General features: G+C 61.8%; 2 protein-coding genes across 13 annotated transcripts in view; one reads left to right on the forward strand and one right to left on the reverse strand.

Annotated features, from left to right (window-relative positions):
- Positions 1 to 70: 70 nt before the first annotated feature.
- CTU2 (cytosolic thiouridylase subunit 2) lies at positions 71 to 11,797 on the forward strand. Of its 4 annotated transcripts, XM_035282077.3 has the most exons (16): positions 71 to 166; positions 679 to 753; positions 1,449 to 1,546; positions 4,299 to 4,377; positions 4,565 to 4,624; positions 5,639 to 5,699; positions 6,233 to 6,342; positions 6,429 to 6,724; positions 6,806 to 6,941; positions 7,129 to 7,260; positions 7,591 to 7,682; positions 8,042 to 8,145; positions 8,231 to 8,354; positions 8,466 to 8,532; positions 8,619 to 8,677; positions 8,754 to 11,797. In XM_035282077.3, the coding sequence occupies exons 4-16, from the start codon at positions 4,339 to 4,341 to the stop codon at positions 8,821 to 8,823; spliced, it is 1,350 nt and encodes a 449-aa protein (XP_035137968.1). In that variant the 5' UTR covers positions 71 to 166; positions 679 to 753; positions 1,449 to 1,546; positions 4,299 to 4,338; the 3' UTR covers positions 8,824 to 11,797. The 4 variants fall into 4 exon arrangements, with proteins under 4 accessions (XP_035137968.1, XP_078214101.1, XP_003735400.2 ...); XM_078357975.1 differs by lacking the exon at positions 1,449 to 1,546 and having other exon boundaries at positions 4,160 to 4,377; XM_003735352.6 differs by lacking the exon at positions 1,449 to 1,546.
- The window catches only part of PIEZO1 (piezo type mechanosensitive ion channel component 1 (Er blood group)), a 73,016-nt gene continuing 62,102 nt past the window's right edge, over positions 8,914 to 19,827 (reverse strand). For 3 of the 9 annotated variants that reach the window (XM_035282071.3, XM_035282070.3, XM_035282076.3), the window contains 27 exons: positions 19,525 to 19,678; positions 19,202 to 19,445; positions 19,036 to 19,132; positions 18,771 to 18,942; positions 18,131 to 18,220; positions 17,968 to 18,053; positions 17,615 to 17,686; positions 16,548 to 16,648; positions 15,960 to 16,041; positions 15,831 to 15,887; positions 15,572 to 15,744; positions 15,304 to 15,410; positions 14,952 to 15,131; positions 14,568 to 14,826; positions 14,066 to 14,254; positions 13,644 to 13,962; positions 13,137 to 13,254; positions 12,906 to 13,053; positions 12,589 to 12,803; positions 12,341 to 12,499; positions 12,089 to 12,236; positions 10,578 to 10,766; positions 10,376 to 10,468; positions 9,926 to 10,296; positions 9,772 to 9,851; positions 9,461 to 9,647; positions 8,914 to 9,382 (listed from right to left, as the gene is read on the reverse strand). In XM_035282071.3, the coding sequence (XP_035137962.3) occupies positions 9,133 to 9,382; positions 9,461 to 9,647; positions 9,772 to 9,851; positions 9,926 to 10,296; positions 10,376 to 10,468; positions 10,578 to 10,766; positions 12,089 to 12,236; positions 12,341 to 12,499; positions 12,589 to 12,803; positions 12,906 to 13,053; positions 13,137 to 13,254; positions 13,644 to 13,962; positions 14,066 to 14,254; positions 14,568 to 14,826; positions 14,952 to 15,131; positions 15,304 to 15,410; positions 15,572 to 15,744; positions 15,831 to 15,887; positions 15,960 to 16,041; positions 16,548 to 16,648; positions 17,615 to 17,686; positions 17,968 to 18,053; positions 18,131 to 18,220; positions 18,771 to 18,942; positions 19,036 to 19,132; positions 19,202 to 19,445; positions 19,525 to 19,678 (4,340 nt within the window). In that variant the 3' untranslated portion in view covers positions 8,914 to 9,132. The remainder of the gene's footprint in view (positions 9,383 to 9,460; positions 9,648 to 9,771; positions 9,852 to 9,925; positions 10,297 to 10,375; positions 10,469 to 10,577; positions 10,767 to 12,088; positions 12,237 to 12,340; positions 12,500 to 12,588; positions 12,804 to 12,905; positions 13,054 to 13,136; positions 13,255 to 13,643; positions 13,963 to 14,065; positions 14,255 to 14,567; positions 14,827 to 14,951; positions 15,132 to 15,303; positions 15,411 to 15,571; positions 15,745 to 15,830; positions 15,888 to 15,959; positions 16,042 to 16,547; positions 16,649 to 17,614; positions 17,687 to 17,967; positions 18,054 to 18,130; positions 18,221 to 18,770; positions 18,943 to 19,035; positions 19,133 to 19,201; positions 19,446 to 19,524; positions 19,679 to 19,827) is intronic. The other 6 variants (XM_035282075.3, XM_035282074.3, XM_078357974.1 and 3 more) reach the window with 3 other exon arrangements.

Genomic DNA, 19,827 nt, shown 5'->3' on the forward strand with positions numbered 1-19,827 from the left:
CAGCCGCGCTTCGCGGCCCTGACGGCGCCGCGCTGGCGTCATAAGGGCGCGCCTTCGCGCTGTAGTAGCCGCAATCTGCGACGGGACCTGGCGTGAGCATGTGTCAGGTGGGAGAGGACTACGGAGAGCCAGCTCCCCGGGAGCCGCCCCCGGCGCCGCGGCCTAGGTAAGAGCTGGCGGCCAGACCGGCGGGGCCGACCCTCGCCTTCCCGCTGCACTCCTGCACCCGAGGGTCCTGGTCGGGCTTTGCCGTCACTTCTGAGCACCGCGTGGAGGGCGGGCCTCCCTCCTCAGCACTCGGGGAGTGACTGTCCAGCCGTGACGAGCACCCAGGAAGGGGGCTCATTCCACTGGCTCGCACCTCCCATCATCCTGGCAGCCACTGGGGACGTCTCTGCCGCTGACACTGCCACCCTTATTCGTATGGAACTGGTTCAGTGAAGCTGTCTCTCCTCCCTGTGCCAGCCTTGGTTGGAAGATTGAATAGTGGTCTTTATGTGCCTCGTGAGCCTCGTGTTTTAGGCTAAACATCCCCCTAAGAGCCTTTTTAAGTTTGGACAAAACACAAGCCTTGGTTTGTGTGTGTCACAAGATGCTTTGCTCTGACCCAGCTCAGGTTCAGAAACAGGAGTTCCCCAAATCTGTGTTCCTCCCTTCTCCCCCCTCACATGTCCACAGCCGTGAGCACAAGTGTGTGAAGTGCAAGGAAGCCCAGCCGGTGGTGGTGATACGAGCTGGAGATGCCTTCTGCAGGTGAGGCCTGGACGTGCCGAGACCCTGGCAAACAGCCTCGCTCGGCAGACAGGGCAGTCCCAACTTCTGAGGCTTTATTTCTTCTTTATATAAACGTTTCTTTTCTTCCTGCGTCTGACGTTGTCCCCGGTGCCCCTGGCGTGGAAGTGGAGGCGAAAGCGTTCGTTTGCTGCTTGGCAAACAAGTTACCATCAGCTGGCCACAGATCAGCTGGCGAGGTTTCTAATGGAGCTGATGAGGACAGTTGAAGTGGGGCCGTGGTGTCTAGACTGGGATTAGGTGGAGGAGGAATGGGCATTTGGGGGCAGCTGGAACACATCTAGGGGCGGATTAGAGCATTCTGGGAACTTGGCAGATCCTCTGGGTGAAAGTTTATCTCATGTGAGATGCTTGGTTCATCAGTGACTGGCTCGAGGCTTGGAAGGGGACCTCCAGCCTTCCTCCGGGTCTGAGGGAGAGGTGAGGCTTTGGACAGGAGCAGAGGCTAATTCCCAGAGGCGCCAGGGTGTGAGGATGTTCCGTTTTATCTGTAACTGTTTTATGGCCCTTGCCACGTTTTTCTTGGTTTGTAACCATTGTATTGTTTGATTGTTTCCACTGGAATCATAGCTCCCGGAGGCAGGCTCAGGCCCCTCTCATTTCAGCTCTTTAATGCTTAGTGGTGTTAGATAATTTTTTTTTTTTTTTTTTGACAGAGTCTCGCTCTGTCGCTCACGCTGGAGTGCTGTTGCTTGATCCTGGCCCACTGCAACCTCTTCAAGGTTCAAGCGATTCTTCAGCCTCAGCCTCCCAAGTAGCTGGGGTTACAGGCACCCACCGCCATGGCTGGCTAATTTTTGTATTTTCGGTAGAGGTGGGGTTTCACCATGTTGGCCATGCTGGTTTCGAGCTTGTGATCTCAAGGGATCTGCCTGCCCTGGCCTCCCAAAGTGCTGGGATTATAGGCCTGAGCCACCAGACTTGCCCAACATGTGCTTTTTTGCATCGCATGTCTGCAGAACGAGTGATAACATTTATTTATTTATTTTGAAATGGAGTTTCGCTCTCACCCATAATCGAGTGCAGTGGCATGAATCTGGCTTACTGCAACCTTGGCCTCCCAGGTTCAAGCGGTTCTGCCTCAGCTTCCCAAGTAACTGGGGCAACAGGTGAGCGCCACTGCTCCCAGCTAATTTTTTTATATTGTTAGTAGAGATAGGGTTTCACCATATTGGCCAGGCTGGTCTTGAACTCGTGACCTCCTGATCTGCCCACCTTGGCCTCCCAAAGTGCTGGGATTACAGGTGTGAACCACTGGGGCTGGCAACCTCACACTTTTTAATGGTCTCCAGGAGTCCTGGGCTCTGTTTTCTAAAATGTTTCAAAAAAAGACTGGGGTGGGAGAACTGAGGAGATTGTTTTCCAAAACTTTTCTTATCCTTGACCATCTTTTGAGAGCCTGTTAGATTTGGAGAATGAGGTTTGGGGACCGGGAGTTACATTTTGGACAAGGTGGGCACTCCTTTTTTTTTTTTTTTTTTTTCTTTTTGAGAGGGAGTTCGCTCTTGTTGCCCAGGCTAGAGTGCAGTGGTGCGATCTCAGCTCACTGCAACCTCCACTTCCCAAGTTCAAGCAGATTCTCCTGCCTCAGCCTCTCAAGTAGCTGGGACTAAGGCGCCTGCCATCAGGCCCAGCTAAGTTTTTGTATTTTTAGTAGAGATGGGGTTTCACCATGTTGCCCAGGCTGGTCTCTAACTCCTGACCTCAGGTGAACCACCCACCTCAGCCTCCCAAAGTGCTGGGATTACAGGCAGGAGCCACTGTGCCCGGCCAGCGTAGTACTTTAACCACTCAGGAGCATCTGAAATTGCCGAGTACACTAGGCTGCTGGGAGGAGTCACAGAGAGAGGCTGCGGTGGCTTCATGCAAGGCCTTTGGCCAGCAGGGCTCCTGCCGAGGCCAGAGTTTTACTGTGCTGTGCTCGCTAGGGCCGAGTGGGGAGCCGGGTCTCCAGGTGAAGGCCTTAGGAGTCGGTCCAGCTGGGCTCCCCAGTGATGATTCAGTTCAGCATGCAGGGGAACCCTGGCCTTGCCTGACACAGAGGGGACAGCGAGGTTTCAGGAGCCCAGACACGGCATGTCCGTGCAGACCCACCACGCTTGAATCCCAGCTGGTGGTGTGGGGCACACAGGCCCTCCCGGCCCACAGCAAGGAGGTGAAGCCCAGCATCTGTTCTCCTTGTGTGATGCTTCCTACGCCAAAGCTACATCCTGGGGGGTTGCAGGAGAGCTTTAAAATGCAGATTCCCAGGCCTCACGCCTAGACACTTTGGCTCAATTGGTTTCTGTGGTTCTAACATATAGCCAGGGCCAAGAACCTCTAAGCCAGAGTCGGATGGCTGGAAAGTTTATTAGGAACGAGGATTACAGCTGGGCACGGTGGCTCACACCTGTAATCTCAGCACTTTGGGAGGCCCAGGCAGGAGGATCACTAGGGGCCAGGAGTTTGAGACCAGTTTGGACAATATAACGAGACCTTATCACTACAAAAAATACAAAAATTAGCCAGGTTTGGTGGCATGTGCCCGTAACCTGTAGTCCTGTCTACCTGGGTGGTCAAGGCAGAAGGATCACATGAGCCCACGAGTTTAACACTGCAGTGAGCTGTCACTGCACTCCAGCCTGGGTGACAGATTGAGACCCTGTCTTTTAAAAATGCAGTTCCCTGCTGGGCATGATGGCTCACACCTGTAATCCCAGCACTTTAGGAGGCTGAGGCGGGCAGATCGCCTGAGGTCGGGAGTTTGAGGCCAGCCTGACCAACATGGAGACACCCTGTGTCTACTAAAAATACAAAATTAGCTGGGTGTGATGGCACAGGCCTGTAATCCCAGCTGCTCCAGAGGGTGACGAAGGAGAATTGCCTGATTCCAGGACGCACGGTGAGCCACGACTGCGCCGTCGCACTTCAGCCTGGGCAACGAGAGTGAAACTTTGTCTCAAAAGAAAAACAGAAATGCAGTTCCCAGCCCTAGAAGTTGTGATTCTGGGGGTTGGAGACGCGCAGGCACCCTGTGAGTGAGCCGCTTAGCCATTTCCGGCCCATTCAACCCAGCGAGGATGCTGGGCCCTCGCCGTGGGCCTGCTGAGTTTCCCCACTGCACCCCAGAGAGGTAGTATCTCTGTGTGGTGGGAATTTTCTTATGGGCTCTGGGTTGGCCTTGCCCTGTTCATGCCTAAGTCCGTCCACTCTGCCAGCTGGGCCCTTCTGAATGCCTGTGGGCAGGGATGCCTGGGCTCCGGCCCCCTCATTTATTGGATGCAGTGCAGTTCATACCTGCTGGGGTTGTGGGAAGCGTCAGGGAGCCTCATGCTCACCCTGGGGAAGCCTCTGCCGTAGGGGCCCCCAGCCTCTCCCCTTTCACCAGTCTCTGGGCAGAGCCTGGATTCAAAGACGCTGCTCTTGAAGACGGCGGTCGGTGAAGGAGGCGGGCAGCTGCAGTGGCTCAGGATGCTGCCCACCGTCTGGGGGCCAGGTGGCTCTGTCATCTCAGGTCTGTGTTGCAGGGACTGTTTCAAGGCCTTCTACATCCACAAGTTCAGAGCCATGCTGGGCAAGAACCGGCTCATCTTTCCAGGCGAGAAGGTAGCAGCTGGGTCCTGGGGGTCTGACTGAGCAGCCTGGCCCCTTGAGCCCCTGCTCCTCCCTCCCACAGGGGGTCTGGCCCCACCCTGGGATTTGAGGGCTGCCTCGATGTCCTGGACATCCACGGGGCGGGGTATCTGCTTGTGTCGGAGGTGCGGCACCCTCAGTACTGTTTCTTCTCTCCCAGGTGCTCTTGGCGTGGTCTGGGGGGCCTTCGTCCAGCTCCATGGTCCGGCAGGTCCTTGAGGTGCGTGTTCACCACCCACTTGGCCCCGGCTGCTGGGCTGAGGCTGGGGGGCTGTTGGCTGGGGCTAGAGAGCAGCCCGCCCCCCGGACTGGACACCAGGAGGGTTCTCAGATGTGTTTCCAGCAGCGCACCAATCAGAAGCTGTGTCCAGAGCACCTGTGTGTGTCCCACTTGCCCTCTGTCCCTTTACTCAACCTGCACATTAACACAGTTGGTGGAAAGTGGCGTCTCGGCTCGGCTGTGTGAAGGGAAGATCAGGAAGCGGGAGTGGGGGATTGTCAGGAGAAGCAAAGGGAGCAGCGTTTGAGGTGGAGGGCGTGGCACGTGGCAGGGAGGCGGAGGCAGAGGCCCAGGCTGCACGCAGGGCTCGGCTCAGGGTGGTGGGCCGTGCCCCTCGCGTGTTCAAGGCCAGCTCAGGAAGTCCGAGGCAGGTAGGGCTTCTCAGGAGGGCACAGGAGCAGGATGTGCCTGGCTTCTCCGCACTCCCAGTGAGGGGTGCAGTCTGGGGGAGGCTGTTTCTGGGTAATGGCTGTGCTGTTGGTCTCGGGATGGGCGCGCTGCACGGCACTGCCGAAGTTACCCTCCAGGAGGGTGGTGTGAGATAACTGGCTCAGCCCTCTGTGCCACCCTGGTGCTGCCTTTCCTGTGCCTAGAGGTGCTCCAGCCTCTAGCAGGCCTTGCTTTGTGAGTGGCCAGAAGCATGTGAGGTGTGGTCACGGTGGCCCCATAGCCCCAGCCTCCTCTCCTGGGGCGTTGTTGAGCCATCCAGGACCAGCACATTTTACCAAGGGGTGAAGACACCCAGGATTCTGTGGAAAACACGTCGGGCATGCAGCCTCACCTGCTGGGCCTGCCTGGCCCCCAAGTCTGAATGGCTTTGTCTACTAAAAGCAATGGCAGGGGAAGGGTCACTTTCCCTTCCAGGAGGGTGTTCAATCCAGATGAAGGATGTTCTGAGCTGAAGTGTCCTCTAGTTTGCGGCTGGGGCTGAGTCCCTGATGCTTCTGCCTCCAGGGCCTGAGCCAAGATTCTGCCAAGAGACTGCGTTTCGTGCCGGGCGTCATCTTCATTGATGGTATGTGTAGCCACTGCCGCCGCCTCCCCGGCCGCTTGGGGTGTGCCCTGCAGACCCTCCTCTGGTAGGGCGTGTGGAGCTGCTGCTGCCGCCCCTGCACTCAGGCCCTGGTGGGGACATTCCCCTGAAGGAGGCAGTGGATGTGTCCGGCGTTAGGAGGCACCAGTGTTCCTGGAACCTGAGAACATCCTCCGAAAGTTGGGGGTGGGGAGCAGGAGCAGCGGCTGCCCAGCCCCCACCATGGGCTCTGGGGACAGAGAAGGGCGTGTGAAGCTCGGGTGGTGAGGGGGACCCAGAGGCCGCCTCCCTGAGCCTTGCTCCTGTGGGACGGACTCCTGGGGTGTTCACCCTAGCACTGAGGTCAGCCCCAGGGAGTATCCCCTTCTGTGAAGGAAAACAGCAGATATCCCACAGCTCCTCCAGGAAGCACTGCCCTGCAGAGCGAGGCCTGGAAGGATTTCCCTGGGGGGGGGAGGTGGCCCTACACCCTGCCTGGCTCTTCTGTGAGCCGTGACTCCACCTGGGTTTTTCAGAAGGAGCAGCCTGTGGCCGGAGCCCAGAGGAGAGAGCGAAGACCCTGGCTGAAGTGAAACCTATCCTGCAGGCTATTGGGTTCCCGTGGCACGTGGTGGCCTTAGAGGAGGTGGGAGGGCTGGCCCTGGGTAGGGGTCCCAGAGGCGACCTCTGGGGCCGTCCTGAGCCTCACTGCCCTCTCCTGCCTCCTGGAAGGTGTTCAGCCTGCCACCGTCGGTGCTGCGGTGTTCTTCCCAGGAGCCAGCGGCTCCCGACGGGGCCTACAAGGCAGCCGTGGACAACTTCCTCCAGCAGCAGCATGTGCTGGGGGCAGGGGGCGGGCCTGGCCTGGCTCATGGGGAGGAACCGCTGCCCCAGCCCCGTGCCCAGTCCGCGTGGGACCTCCAGAGTCTGGTGAGACCACCTGCTGCTGCCCAGACTGAGGCTCTTTCCCACCTGTTCTGCTCAGTGAGGACACTGACGGCCAAGGAGGAGCTTCTGCAGACCCTGCGGTGAGGCCCCACAGTCCCCAAGCCCCCAGAGCCCCTTCCCCGGGCCAGCCCCGCCCGACCCTGAGAGTCTGTGTCCTGCAGGGTCCACCTGATCCTGCACGTGGCCCGAGCTCACGGCTACTCCAAGGTCATGACTGGGGACAGCTGCACCCGCCTGGCCATCAAGCTCATGACCAACCTGGCGCTGGGTAGAGGGGCCTTCCTGGCTTGGGACACGGTAGGCAGGGGCCTGGGTGCCCAGGAGGCCCGTCCCCACCCTCACCCATCGGCCACCTTCACTTGAGAGTACTCGCTATCAGTCCTGCGGATGGAGGTGGGGTCTGTGACCCCTCACACCCAGCAGGGAAGGAGTGGGGACATACAGGCCTTGCTTGACCTTGACTCTACAGCCCTCACCTCCCCAGGGCTTCTCCGATGAGCGGCACGGGGACGTGGTGGTGGTACGCCCCATGCGGGAGCACACCCTGAAGGAGGTCGCCTTCTACAACCGGCTGTTCTCCGTCCCTTCTGTCTTCACGCCAGCCGTCGACACCAAGGTGGGTTCACCAAGGCAGGCTGTGTGGGCTGGGTGGCCTTTCTCACACAGGCTCAGAGGTCATGCAGACCTTCAGTGACTCCTGCCGTGTCCCCCAGCAGTGCCACGTCCCTAGGGTCCTCTGAGTCTGCCCTGTCCCTGAGGGCGTGGGGGTGACAGGGCCCCACAGGTACACTGCTGAAGCTGGTCCTCTGGCTTGAGCTGTGGCAGCGAGGCCAGAGCCATGGGGGCCCGTGGTGTGGAACCCAAAGCATCTGCCCTCACGAGTCTCTGCCCCAGCCTGGTGCTGGCCCTGGGCTCTCCCTTAGCCCTGAATCTGATTGTTCCCTAGGCCCCTGAAAAGGCCAGCATCCACCGGCTGATGGAGGCCTTCATCCTCCGGTTGCAGATCCAGTTTCCCTCCACCGTCAGCACTGTGTACAGGTGTGTGCGGGTGTGTGCGGGTATGTGCAGGTGTGTGCCGAGTGCACCGCTTGTGCTCGGGCCAGGGCTTACTGTGGAGCTGCGCCCTGTGTTTCACCTGTGTGTGCAGGTGTGTGCCAAGTGCACCGCTTGTGCTCGGGCCAGGGCTTACTGTGGAGCTGCGCCCTGTGTGTTTCACCTGTGTGTGCAGGTGTGTGCCGAGTGCACCGCTTGTGCTCGGGCCAGGGCTTACTGTGGAGCTGTGCCCTGTGTGTTTCACCTGTGTGTGCAGGTGTGTGCCGAGTGCACCGCTCGTGCTCGGGCCAGGGCTTACGGTGGAGCTGCGCGGTTTCACCTGTTCCTCCCGCCCCCGGCCACAGGACAAGTGAGAAGCTGGCAAAGGCCCCCCGGGACGGCCCTGCCGCCGGCACCTGTGGCCCTCGCTGTCTGCTGTGCATGTGCACCCTGGATGTGGACACCGCTGGTCTGTGCATCCTGCTCTTGTGATGGGGGAGTGGGCGTGGGGGCTCAGCAGCACCAGGGTCCCCTCAGCCCCTCTCTGCTTGCAGACAGTGCCACGGCTTTTGGGGTTCAGACCGCCTCACATCTCTCTCAGATCCAGTCGCCCACCCCCCTAACTGAGACCGGGACACCCCAGGGGCTCTGCTGTTCTCCCGGGGGGGCCTCCAGGAGGTGAGTCCCTGTCCCTACCACCCCTGGCCAGCTGCCTGGGGGGAGGGGGACCTGCCCTCACCCATGGTGCTGAGGTGCCAAGGTGAGCACCACCCAGCTCTGCTCCGACAGGGAGGACCCCCAAGCCTGCATTGCGGAGCAGCTGTGCTACGGCTGCCGTGTGAACATGAAGGACTTGGTGAGTTGCTGCCCGCCTGTCTGGGCGTGGAGAGGGAACAGGATGGCCTTCCTGCATCCCTTTCCAACCCCGGCCTCTTGTCGCAGCCCTCGCTGGAGCCCCTGCCGCCGTATATCCTGGCCGAGGCCCAGCTCCGAACCCAGAGGTACTGGGGCCCATCCTGCTGTGGCCTGGGGGGGCAGGTGCCTGGGGGCTGGTACCCACTGCAGCTTCCTCTCTAGGGCCTGGGTTTTGGCAGAGCTCCGGGACTGTCTGATTGAGGACAGTGAGGATGAGGTGGGCCAGAGCTGAGGACATGCTCGCTGGGACAGCAGGCGCCAGGTGCAGGGTCCACCATGCTGCGGCCGGAAGGCAAGGACGGGGTCTGCCTCTGAGTGTCCCTTTGTATAAATAAAACCTTTTTAATTAAAAAACTCTACAGTATGCGTGGGGGACAGCAGTGCCACGCAGGCCATGGGGACGCAGTGTCCTCTGACAGCAGCATCAGGGCTCAGGCAGGCCGGGAGGATGTGTCACAGCTGGCAGCCATGGACGGGGCAGCAGCTCCCCCGGCCCTAGGAGTGCCACCCGCTGTGGGGCCGTGCGGGCCAGCAGCAGCTCCTACTCCTTCTCACGAGTCCACTTGATCATGGTCTCTGGCGAGCGGTAGAGGAAGATGAGCTTGGCGTACAGCTCCTCCTCCAGCTCCAGCTCCCGGGTCTCACGCACCAGGAAGATGTCCTGGCAGAGCTTGAGGATGCGGTCCACGCAGGGCAGCTCCTCAAACATGATGGAGTGCGAGATCTCACTGAAGAAGCCACGCACGAACTTGCCGATGACCAGCACGATGGACACGTACAGCCCCATTATCCTGTGGGGGGAGCCGGTGAGTGCCAGGGCCACCCGGAGCCCTCCAGAGCTGCAGGGCGCCCCCCAGCCCTACACTCACCCATAGCCAGCCAGGAAGCCGAGGCTCGGTGGGCTGACCTTGTCACTGAAGATGACCATGGGCAGCAGGTTGCAGCCGGCCTGGCAGTCCTCCAGCTCAATGACCCACCACTCGAGGAAGCCAGTGGCCCCTGGGCCCCGCTCCCTCCGCAGCTGGAGACGCACGCCGAGGTAATCGGCCTCCTCATCTGGAGTGGAGCCGGGAGACGGCTGGGCTGCAGTCCCACTCCCTGTCCCCCCCCAGCCCTGTGCCCCTACTCACTGGGCTGTGCCCCCTTCCCTGTCCCCCCCCAGCCCCGTGCCCCCACTCACTGGGCTGCAGCTGCTTCACGGGGTTGGCTTCGGGCCCGTTGGGGGCACGGATGTACTTGGGGAAGAGGTTGGGGATGACCCTGCAGGGAGGTGGGAACAGGTCAGGCCTGGCCCTGCCTTTCTGTCCAGTGACCACCCGGGGCCCTTGACTCACACAGACTTGTCCGAGGTGCCCTCCAGCAGGCTGGCCAGCTGGTGCCGCTCAGTGCTGTTGGGGGCCAGGGCCAGCATGTGCTTCTCATTGGCGTATTCCACGGTGCCTCCCTTAGCCAGATCCCTGTGGGCAGAAACACAGCATGACCCAGGGCCGTGGGTCCAGCCCCCCAGGCCATGCCCCCAGCCCGGGCCACACCTCTGGAAGTTCCAGGTGAAGCGCAGGGTGATGTCGGCCGTGCCATCGTACAGTTCCCGCTTCATCTGGGTGCGGCTTGGTGGGCTGATCCGCCACAGGGCCCCGGAACTGCCCTCGATCTGCGCCGTGACTATGTCCTCGGGGCTGTACTGGCTGATGAACTGCATGGCCAGCTGGGTGCAGGTGCCACCCTCAGTGACTGCAGCCTCCTCCCCCACCCCACCAGGCTGTCACAGGGCAGAGGCCACTTACCGGGTAGGGGTCAAACTGCCGGGACAGTTCCTCATAGGCCTGGGGTGTGAAGGGGATGATGGACGGCTGCTGGGCACTCATGGTGAACAGTGGCTGGAGGCACAGGGCCGTGAAGATGAACGAATGGGCAGCGAGGGCTGGCACCGCCTTGGCCAGAACCCCTGGGGCATGGGAATGGACAGGCGGGCGAGTGCAGGCTCACCTCATAGCCGCCCAGCTTGAGGGTGACGGTGACATCGATGGGCTGGTTCACCACGCCCACCACCGAGCGTACCAGCGACATGAAGAGCAGGGGGAACCAGATGATGGCGATGAGGAAGAGGATGATGAGGCCGCCCATGCCGTACTTGACGATCTTCTTCTTCTTCTGCCCTTTGGGCTGCGGGTATTTCTGGAGGGGACGACACAGGACATCCACTGAGTTCCGCCCTTCCTGCAGATCACAGACCAGTCTCCAGCTCTCCCAGCAGCCCACAAGGCCACAGCCTGACTTCGGCATGGCACAGCTGGAACAGTGCGGAGCAGCAGCTGCTCGTGATGTAAGACGCCGCCACACAGCACCAAGGGCACGGGCGCACACGTGTACACCGCGGTGCCTGCCAGCAGCATGGGAAACAGCCCCTCAGTCCATCCACAGATGAACAGGTTGTAGTGCATCCCTACCTCGGAATGTCATTTGCCCATGAAAGGGAAGGCCGTGCTGCCACGGGGTGAACCTCAAAAACTGCAGAATGGGGAGAGCCGGTCACAGAAGGACAAAGGCTAGCTGATCGTGTTTTCATGAAATATCCGTAACAGGCAAATCCATGTAGAAACAGGAAGTAGATGAGGGGTTACCAGGGTCCGGGGAGGGGAACGGAGTGAGAGCCAGTGGGCACTTGGTTTCTTTTGACTTTCTAGAGACAGAGTCTCACACTGTTGTCCAAGTGTGATGAGGCTTCATGCAGCGTCACCACCTGGCCTCAAGCCCTCCTACCTGAGCCTCCAGAGTACCTGGGAGCACAAGTGTGCACCGTCACACCCAGCTGTTGGTTTTTTTGTAGGGGAGGTCTGGCTCTGTTGCCCAGGTTGGTCTTAACCTCCTGGCCTCCCAGACTGCTGGGACCACAGGCATGAACACCACAGCCGGCTGATTTTATTTTTACATTTGCTGAGGTGGGTCTCACTGCGTTGTCCAGGCAGGTCTTGAACTCCTGGCCTTGAGCAGTCTTCCCTCCTCCATCTCTTAAAGTGCTGGGATTACAGGTGTGAGCCACTGTGTTTGGCCCTGCGTTTCTTTTTAAAGTGGTGAAAATACTCTGAAGTTGATGTTAGTGGCAGATGGCCATCTGTGAATATACTAAAAACACCTGAATTGTACATTTTAAATGGCCGAATGGGCTGATGCATGAATTTTCTCCCAATAAAGCCATTAAACAAGAACTCAGGTAACTGTTTGACTGGTCCCCACTGCACCAGGCTCAGCTTGGGGGCTGCTCTACTGCCACCTACCTGGAACAGGGCCAAGTCCTGCCCCCAGCACCCACTTGCAGCTGCCAAGATCACTGGCCTCGGGGTCAGTGAGTTGTGGGCTTGCCTCGTGTCCCTCCCCATTGCCTGCGAGCCCTGGGGGGGACTACCAGCACCCCTGGTTCCCATAGCAGCAGTGCCTCTGTCCCAGGGAGATGGCACATTCCTGGCCCCTTGTTCAGGCCCCCGCCCTGGCCCAGGCACCTTTTCTGTCTCCCGGCTGCACTTGATGATGAAGATGTTGGCGTAGATGTCCTCCACGCACATCCAGTTGGACAGGGACAGTGTGGTGTCTGTCCACACCCAGTCCATCACTGCCCGGAGCTCCACCAGGAATGGCACCAGCCGGAACCTGCCCACAGCCAGGGATCCCTTCAGGTGGGGTTCCTCCTGCCTGGGCCATGACGGGAGGATCTCACTTCTCACGACCCCTACCCCGGCGGGCCCCTCACTCACCCCTGGAAAAGGAAGAGGTTGAGGTGATTGTATTTCTTGGTGAGGAAGTTGCCAAGGATGCGGGTGGGGTAGCCGCAGCGGATCTGGTAGGCGGACAGGGCAAAGTAGATGCATTTCACGAAGTACCACAGCTGCGCCACCGCGTTCTGGCTGAACATCCTGGGGTGGGATGGTCAGGTCAAAGACCCCATCGGAAGTGGAGCCCCGGCCCCAGGGACTGCGCAGTCCTCCCCCGCACATGGGCCCACCTCTCGGTGACGGCGGGCAGGATGAAGAACATCCACAGGTGGATGGCCAGCACCAGCACCACCTGGAATGCCAGCTTGCCCAGCACAGTCTTGCGCAGGTAGAGGGCGCGGTCGACCACCATGGTACTGAACTGGATCAGCAGCATGACCAGAAAGGCCTCAGGGACCTGGTCATCCGACAGGGAGGACGTGATGTCCGTGGCCGCTGAGTGCTTCTGTGGCCGGGAGAGCACAGGTCAGGGGGAGCCAGGCCCCAGGGGACGTGGGTGGCTGCTGCTGGGCTCTGCGTCCACTGGGGGGTCCCGGGTCTGGCTCACCCCAAAGGCCCAGAAGCCAAAAATGATGATGATGAAGTCGACGACATCAGCCAGGAACATGAGGGCGTAGACGTCGGTGGCTGCACGGTACTTGGTGTGCAGAATGTCGTGGAAGAAGCGCCGCAGTGGCCGGTACATGCCCTGGGCCCTGCGGAAGTGGGGGCTCAGCCTGGTGCCAGTGCCTGCCTCCCCGCCCCCACTGCACAGCTGCCCCCGGCTGCCCTCACTCACAGGGACAGGCAGAAGCCCTGCAGCCGCCGCCCGGCCGCCCGCACTCTTTGTCTGGAGCTGCTTGGCTGCTTTCTCCCAGTGGGGGCCTCTTTCTCTTCCTTCTCCCTGTCCTCAGCTTCTGCAGGGGAAGAGCTGACTTCTGTCTGTGCCCCCTGGGGACTGGGTCTGGCTCATGGCTTGTGGCCACCCTAAGAGGCCGGCATTCTTCCCATGTGAGAGACCAGCACACTGAGCACAGAAACCTTCCAGTGTCACCGGCAAGGGGACAGCTGGGGCTGTGTCCTATGGGGCAGACTTCAGGGGCCACCCTGGGCCAAGCGTATCCCTGCACGGGGTGGGGGGCCATCCCTGGGGGCAGAGCCAGGAGCTGTGGCTCAGAAGCACCTTCCTGGTATCCAGGTGGGCCCTGCACTGGGCTTGGCCATCTTATTCGAGAAAGACCCTCCCTGTGGCAGCCCCATGGGCAGAATAGGGTAGCCAGGAAGCCAGGGGTCAGGGCGGTTATACCGATGGCTGCCGGTCCTTTCCGTGCTGGGCTCTCCTTCTGCCTCCTCCTAAAACGTAGACTGATGCGCCTTGTGTCTTGGGGCCTGATCTCCACTTGGGGTTCTGGGGTCCCATCTGTAGCTCCGACCCTCTCTTCCACCTGAACATGGTCCTCGGTAGTGGCCCTGGGCACCGCCGGTTCCTCCTGGAGCCCTGTGCCTGCCTCGGCCTGGGGTCCCAGCAGGGCGTCTGGCCCTTCCTCAGCCCCCTGCTCCTTCCCGCTGCTCCTGTCTCGCTCCTGGGATGGTGAGTCCTCCTCGTGGTCCCAGAGGCCGTAGCACTGCGGGGCGGGAGGGTGTGGTGAGAAGGCCTGGGCTCCCGGGTGGAGAGTGCAGGTGCCCCGCGGGCCCACCCAACCCCTCAGTGCCACGGATCACACTCACCAACAGCTGGGAGCGGTGGAAGAAGAGGGCCATGAGCTGCACCAGGTCGTACTTGATGTAGCTGTCCGTCTTCTCCAGGCCCAGGATGCGCGGCGGGAAGTAGGGCTTGTTCTCGTAGCGCCGCAGCACCGCGTGGCTGTTCCAGGGGAAGAAGCCAAACTGGAACAGGTACTTGACGACCACAGCGACCTGTAGGGGCGGAAATTCAGCATGCAGGGGGACGTGGCGACCTGCAAGGGCGGGGATTCAGCATGTAGGGGAACGTGGCAACCTGCAGGGGCGAGGATTCAGCATGCGGGGGGGCGTGGATTCCGCAGGTAGCGGGCGTGGCAACCTGCGGGGGCGGGGATTCAGCCTGTAGGGGGCCACAGAGGCGGGGATGCAGCATGCAGGGGGGCATGGTGACCTGCAGGGGCGGGGATTCAGCATGCAGGGGGCCGTGCCGGGCCAGGCACCCCTCCCCCGCGGCCGCACCCACACCCACACCCACACCCACACCCACCTCGGTGAAGACGATGGCGGTCATCCAGAAGCGCTTGCTGGGCCGCGGGATGGACAGCATGGCCCAGAGGAAGACGAGCACAGGCAGCACCAGCGAGCCGGCGGAGGCGGTGACCATGTGGTTGAGGATGATGATAAAGTAGCACAGCAGCTCCGAGTGGGCGGCCACACACTGGTACACCGCCCGCAGCAGCCTCAGGGCCCGGCCCTGCCCCTCCGCGAACAGCTCCGCCTCCTCCAGCTCAGGGATGCGCAGGCGCCTGCGGGGAGGCACGCGAGTTTGGGGGAGCCCGGGACTGCTCAGGCACAATGGCCGTACCTGCTGCCAGTCCCAGGCAGGCTGCTCTCCTACATGCAGGGCCGTGCCTCCGTGTCCCACCCGTACCTGTCCAGGAGCAGCTCGCTGGCCGTCCGCATCCGCACCTGGGGCAGGGAGGCACCAGCCTCACGCTCCCCGGGATCGGTGACCACCTCCTCGCTGCCACTGCGCGTGTGGTAGCCGGTGCTCAGGGGGCTGCCCGTGTCGTCCGTCACGCTACTAAGAGGCTCCTCTGCCCCCAGCCCACTGGGAAGTGAAACCGAGTCACAGGGAAGCCTGTGCTGCCTGACCTCAGGCTGCAAGGAGGGTAAGGGCAGAACCCCCATAGTCCTTGGGTGCACAAGGGAAGGGCAAGGGTCTGGGATGGCTGGGCACTGCCACCCTCCCGTGGTAGCAACTGGGTCACCCCAGCCCCTACCTGGACACTGTACTTGGTGCGTTGGGGGCCTCAGTGGGGCCTGGCAGCGTGGCCTCGGCCTGGCTTGTGTACAGCTGGAACAACACGCCCCGGTCCACTTCTCCACCCTGCAGGGTACAGGATGGGGTTCAGGGCTGCACGGACTGTGTCCCAGCTCTAGTGTCTGCAGGCAGTTTAGGGGATGGAGTGGGCGCGGGACCGGGAGGTTAAGCGGGCAGGGGTGTGGCCGGGCGCAGCAGGGACGAGCGTGGTGTGCGGGAAGGCTCACCCGGAGGAGCTCCTGCGTGAGGAGGTAGCGCTCTGCGCGCAGCACGTCACTCATGGTGCTGTGGTGCCGGGTGAGCTCCTGCAGCCAGCGCGTCAACCCGTCCACCAGTGCCTGCCCCAGCACCCACAGAAACTGCACCGTGCTCAGCACCCGCTGCACCAGGTGGCTCCGGCCTGCAGGAGGGTGGGAGGGGCGCTGGAGGGGCAGCTTGTGGGGCCAGGAAAGACCTCCGACTCCCTAGCCCCGGGGGCCCACGCACCTGCGGCCACCTCCTCGGGGCCCTCTGCCGGCTCTGCCTCCTGGCTGGGTCCACCTCCTGGGCACAGGACACTGGTCAGTGATGGGAGGCCCTGCCACCTCCCCTCAGTCTCCATGCCCCCCAGCTCACCTGTGGGCAGCTGTCCTGTCTGCTCCTGCCGCCGTCGCCTCAGCACTGTCTGGGCGTTGGTCACCCATGCCTGGTACGCCATCTGCGGGCCAGCCTCTGGGTCAGGACCTGGCCTTCTGTGCCATCAGACCCAGTTGGGAAGGGGAGGAGTAACCGGGGTTGGGCAAGCCTGGCACCAGATCTGTCTGTTTACTGGGACTTCTGTGTCCCTGAGCCCCTCTGGGAGGGGGACCCTAAAGGGCTGTGGGGGAGAACACCCACACATGCAGCCCACCTGGCTCCTGGGCCAGGAACAAGAGCCAGGACAGGCAGGTGGCCAGCACACAGGTGTCGGGCCCATCTCACAGGTCAGACCGTGGCAGCCACCAGAAGTTGGGTGGTCAGCGCCAGGACTGCAGGCAGAGGGGGAACAGGCTACACAGGACCCACAGCCCCACAACCTGGTTTCCCATGGGACTTGGGAGGCCTGGGTGGGCTTCCGAGAGGTATAGTATATGAGCTGGGCTGCTAGGCCCTGAGGGCATCTGTCATACCCTATGCTGCCCTGGCCTAGGGCCCCAAGCGGGACAGACACGGCCCTCCCCGAACCTGGAAGGCGCTCTGGGTGGAAGGCCTGGGACCTTCAGGTGCAGCCTCCTCCTCTTCCTCGCTGTCCGACTCAAATAGGAAGTAGTCTCCAGAGTGGATGACTGCGGGCAGGCAGGGCTGAGAGCCAGCCTTCCCCCCAGGGGACCCCAGCAAGACCCTGGCAGGCCTTTTGGTCCACTTCAGGGTGGATGGGCCAGTAACAGACCCGAATGCTGTGCAGCCAGGCTCCCTTGGACCCCCACACCCGAAGGGCCAAGGCCCAAGAGCCGTCCTCCCTTGGGGAGCAGCAGGGCAGGCAGGAGCAGTGCATGCACAGGACACAGGCCAGCGCGGTGGGACGAGACCAGAGGGGCAGGCAGGACAGCTGAGGAGCAGAGCCAGTGCGGTGGGACGAGACCAGCAGTGAAGGCAAGGCAGCCGAGCCAGCACGGGCTGGGGTGCAGAGTGGGCTGACTGCAGAGGACTGGGGGAACCCATGAGGCTGTGGGAGAATTAGAAAAACAACAGGCCCGGCTGAGGCGGGCGGGTCACCTGAGGGCAGGAGTTCGAGACCAGCCTGGCCAACATGGTGAAACCCTGTCTCTACTAAAAATGCAAAACTTAGCCAGGAGTGGGGCACACACGTGTAGTCTCAGCTACTCGGGAGGCTGAGGCAGGAGGATCCCTTGAAGGCGGGAGGTGGAGGTTACAGTGGGCTGAGATCGCATCACTGTACTCCAGCTGGGGTGACAGAGCGAGACTCCATCTCAAAAAAATTAAATAGGAAAATGCAAAACGACACGGTGCTGCTGGGACCCAGATGAAACTGCTGGTCAGCCACCCCGACTGTGTCAAAAAAGCACCCTCTGAGACTCCTCCCAGCAGAAGGGCTGGAGCAGAGCTGGGAGGGGAGGACAGGTTCAGCCCAGGGTCTGCAGCCAGGGAGTCACCCCCGGACCCAGAAGACCTCAGCATGTCCTGAGGCTCAGGGCCTGGGGGTCGGGGGAAGTTAGCAGCCTAGGAAGAGGACAGGTGGGGTGGCACAGAGGCCCTGAGAGGGTGGCCACAGTTGGGCTAATTGGGGGTACCTGTGGCATGGTCCAGCCAGGGCCGCCACCACTGCCTCCGTGGCGGGGAGGACCCCCCAGGACTGTCGGGCCCTGTGAAGGGGCAGGATGAGTGTGAGGGGCTGGGGCCATGAGTGCCCCTGGCTTGGGGACAAGATGTTTGGAGACAAAGGGGGCCACGTAAGGCCATGGGGCTCAGAGTCCATGTGTGTAGATGGACAATCACGGGCCTACCGGACAGAGGGTGGTAACAGGGAGAGGACGGGGGGCTGGGAGCCCTGTGGGACGTCACGTGGGCACAGACGCAGCACACACCAGCAGGCACAGACATGCTGGACACAGGGCCTTGTGTGCCAGGCTACAGCTGCGCTCACCTGGCTCCGGGCTGGGGTCCTTGGGGCCACTGCGGTCCACCCGGCCCTGCCTGTGCTTCTCCTGCTTAGCACGGATGCGCTCCATTCTGCAGGGGGGAGAGGTGGGCGTACACTAAGCACCAGGAGGAGGGGCCAGGGAGGCCCCGCCCCAGGGGTCACCTACTGTCTTTTCAGCTGGGCCAGGGACCTCTCCTCTATCCTGCGGTGGAAGTCGATGCTCTTGAGGTTGGCTGCGTTATAGAGGGCGAAGCCCCTAGGGAGAGGCGGAGATGGGGTATGGGCACCTGGCACTTGGCCGGAGCAGCACGAGCAGCTGGGTGGGTAAGAGGCACGCACTGGGAGGCAGCTGCTGCCCCCAGCCTGCATGCTGTGTGCGGTGAGAGGATAGCACCCCCATGCTGTACCGATTCGGGGGCATCTGGTGGCACCTACCCACCCAGAGCTGCAGGGAAGCAGACAAAGCTGGCCCTAAGCCAGAGCCCCTCCCTGGGTATCGGCAATACCACACGGTGGTCCTCCCGCTGGTGGGGACACTTAGCCCTTAGCGGGAAAGTCAGCCGGGGGTTAGACACGAGCCAGCGTCTGAGCTGCAGCCTGTGGTATCCGACAGACCCAGCACAGGGGCCAGGGTGATGGTGCCAGGGCTCTGCTGTCCTTCGTTCTCCCTCTAGGTGACACACCCAAGTCACAGAGCGGTGGAGCCTGCTCTCCACGGTCCAGGAGTTGAGGCAGCCAGGTGCCTCCCCTTGCCCCTTCCGAGCCCTGAGACGGGAGCGCTGGGCTGTGTCCGGGCCAAAGCTTGCCTGGAGGCCAGCAGGGCGGTGGCCTGGAGGTCAGCCCTGACATGCAGGTAGTAGTGGCTGAGGAAGACCCGGCGCTGCAGCAGCAGGAAGAAGAAGCAGACGCTGTCCCAGATGATGCCAGCCTCCTCCACGGGCAGCAGGCAATCCTGGTCTCTGCCCATCATCTCTTTGGCTGCAAGGCAGGTACCAACAAGGGTCAGGCTCGGGGCCCAGGAGCCGGGGGCATCCCCACGCCCTCCCTGCGGCCACCGTCGCCACCACTCACGGTCATAGTAGCCCTTGACGGTGCACACGAGGCTGAAGAGCTGGATGACCCAGCAGAATCCCGTCTGCATCTGCTCCACGAAGACGCAGGCCAGGAGCTGCGGAGAGTGGGGTCAGCGGCGTCGGCAGGCCCTGGGGCAGGTCGGGCGGGCCGGGGCGGGGCTCACCGACAGCATGTTCTTAGAGATGATGACGGTGACATTGTAGAGGATGAGGCAGTCCCATAGCACGAGGCGGGCCTGTGTGTCCCTCTGTAGCAGGGCGGTGCCGAAGAGCAGCAGGTAGAAGCAGGCCAGCAGATAGCCCAGCCCAAAGATGCTGATTCGGGTGGCTCCCGTCACGAACACCACCACCAGCACCAGCCAGAACAGGTATCGGAAGACGGCCACCTTCAGCATGTCGAGGTAGGACCTGCCACGGGGGAGCGTCATGGCGGGCGCCCCGGCCACCCCTCCCAGAAGGCTCCGGTGGAGGGTGGCATGGTACATACCTGCAGTGGACGAAGTTGGGCACAGGGTTGGGCTCCCCCCACAGCGGCTCCAGATGGTCAGTGTTGACGCCAGCCATGCGCTGCCATTCCTCCGTGCGCTCGGCCGAGAACACCTGCCACTGCTGGGAGGCGCAGAGCAGCAGGAGGAAGTCACCTGCAGGACGTGGGAGCCGCTGCTGGGCCAAGTGCACGGGGACCCACACAAGGCGGGTGCAGTGCATGTAGCCCGCCTCCCACCCCGGGTCTGGTGGGGTGTACAGCCACTGGGAGCAGACACATGCCTGCCCAGGGGAGTGGCCAGGT

This window comes from Callithrix jacchus, chromosome 20 (genome assembly GCF_049354715.1).
Source record: "Callithrix jacchus isolate 240 chromosome 20, calJac240_pri, whole genome shotgun sequence".
Taxonomy (NCBI): Eukaryota; Metazoa; Chordata; class Mammalia; order Primates; family Cebidae; genus Callithrix; species Callithrix jacchus.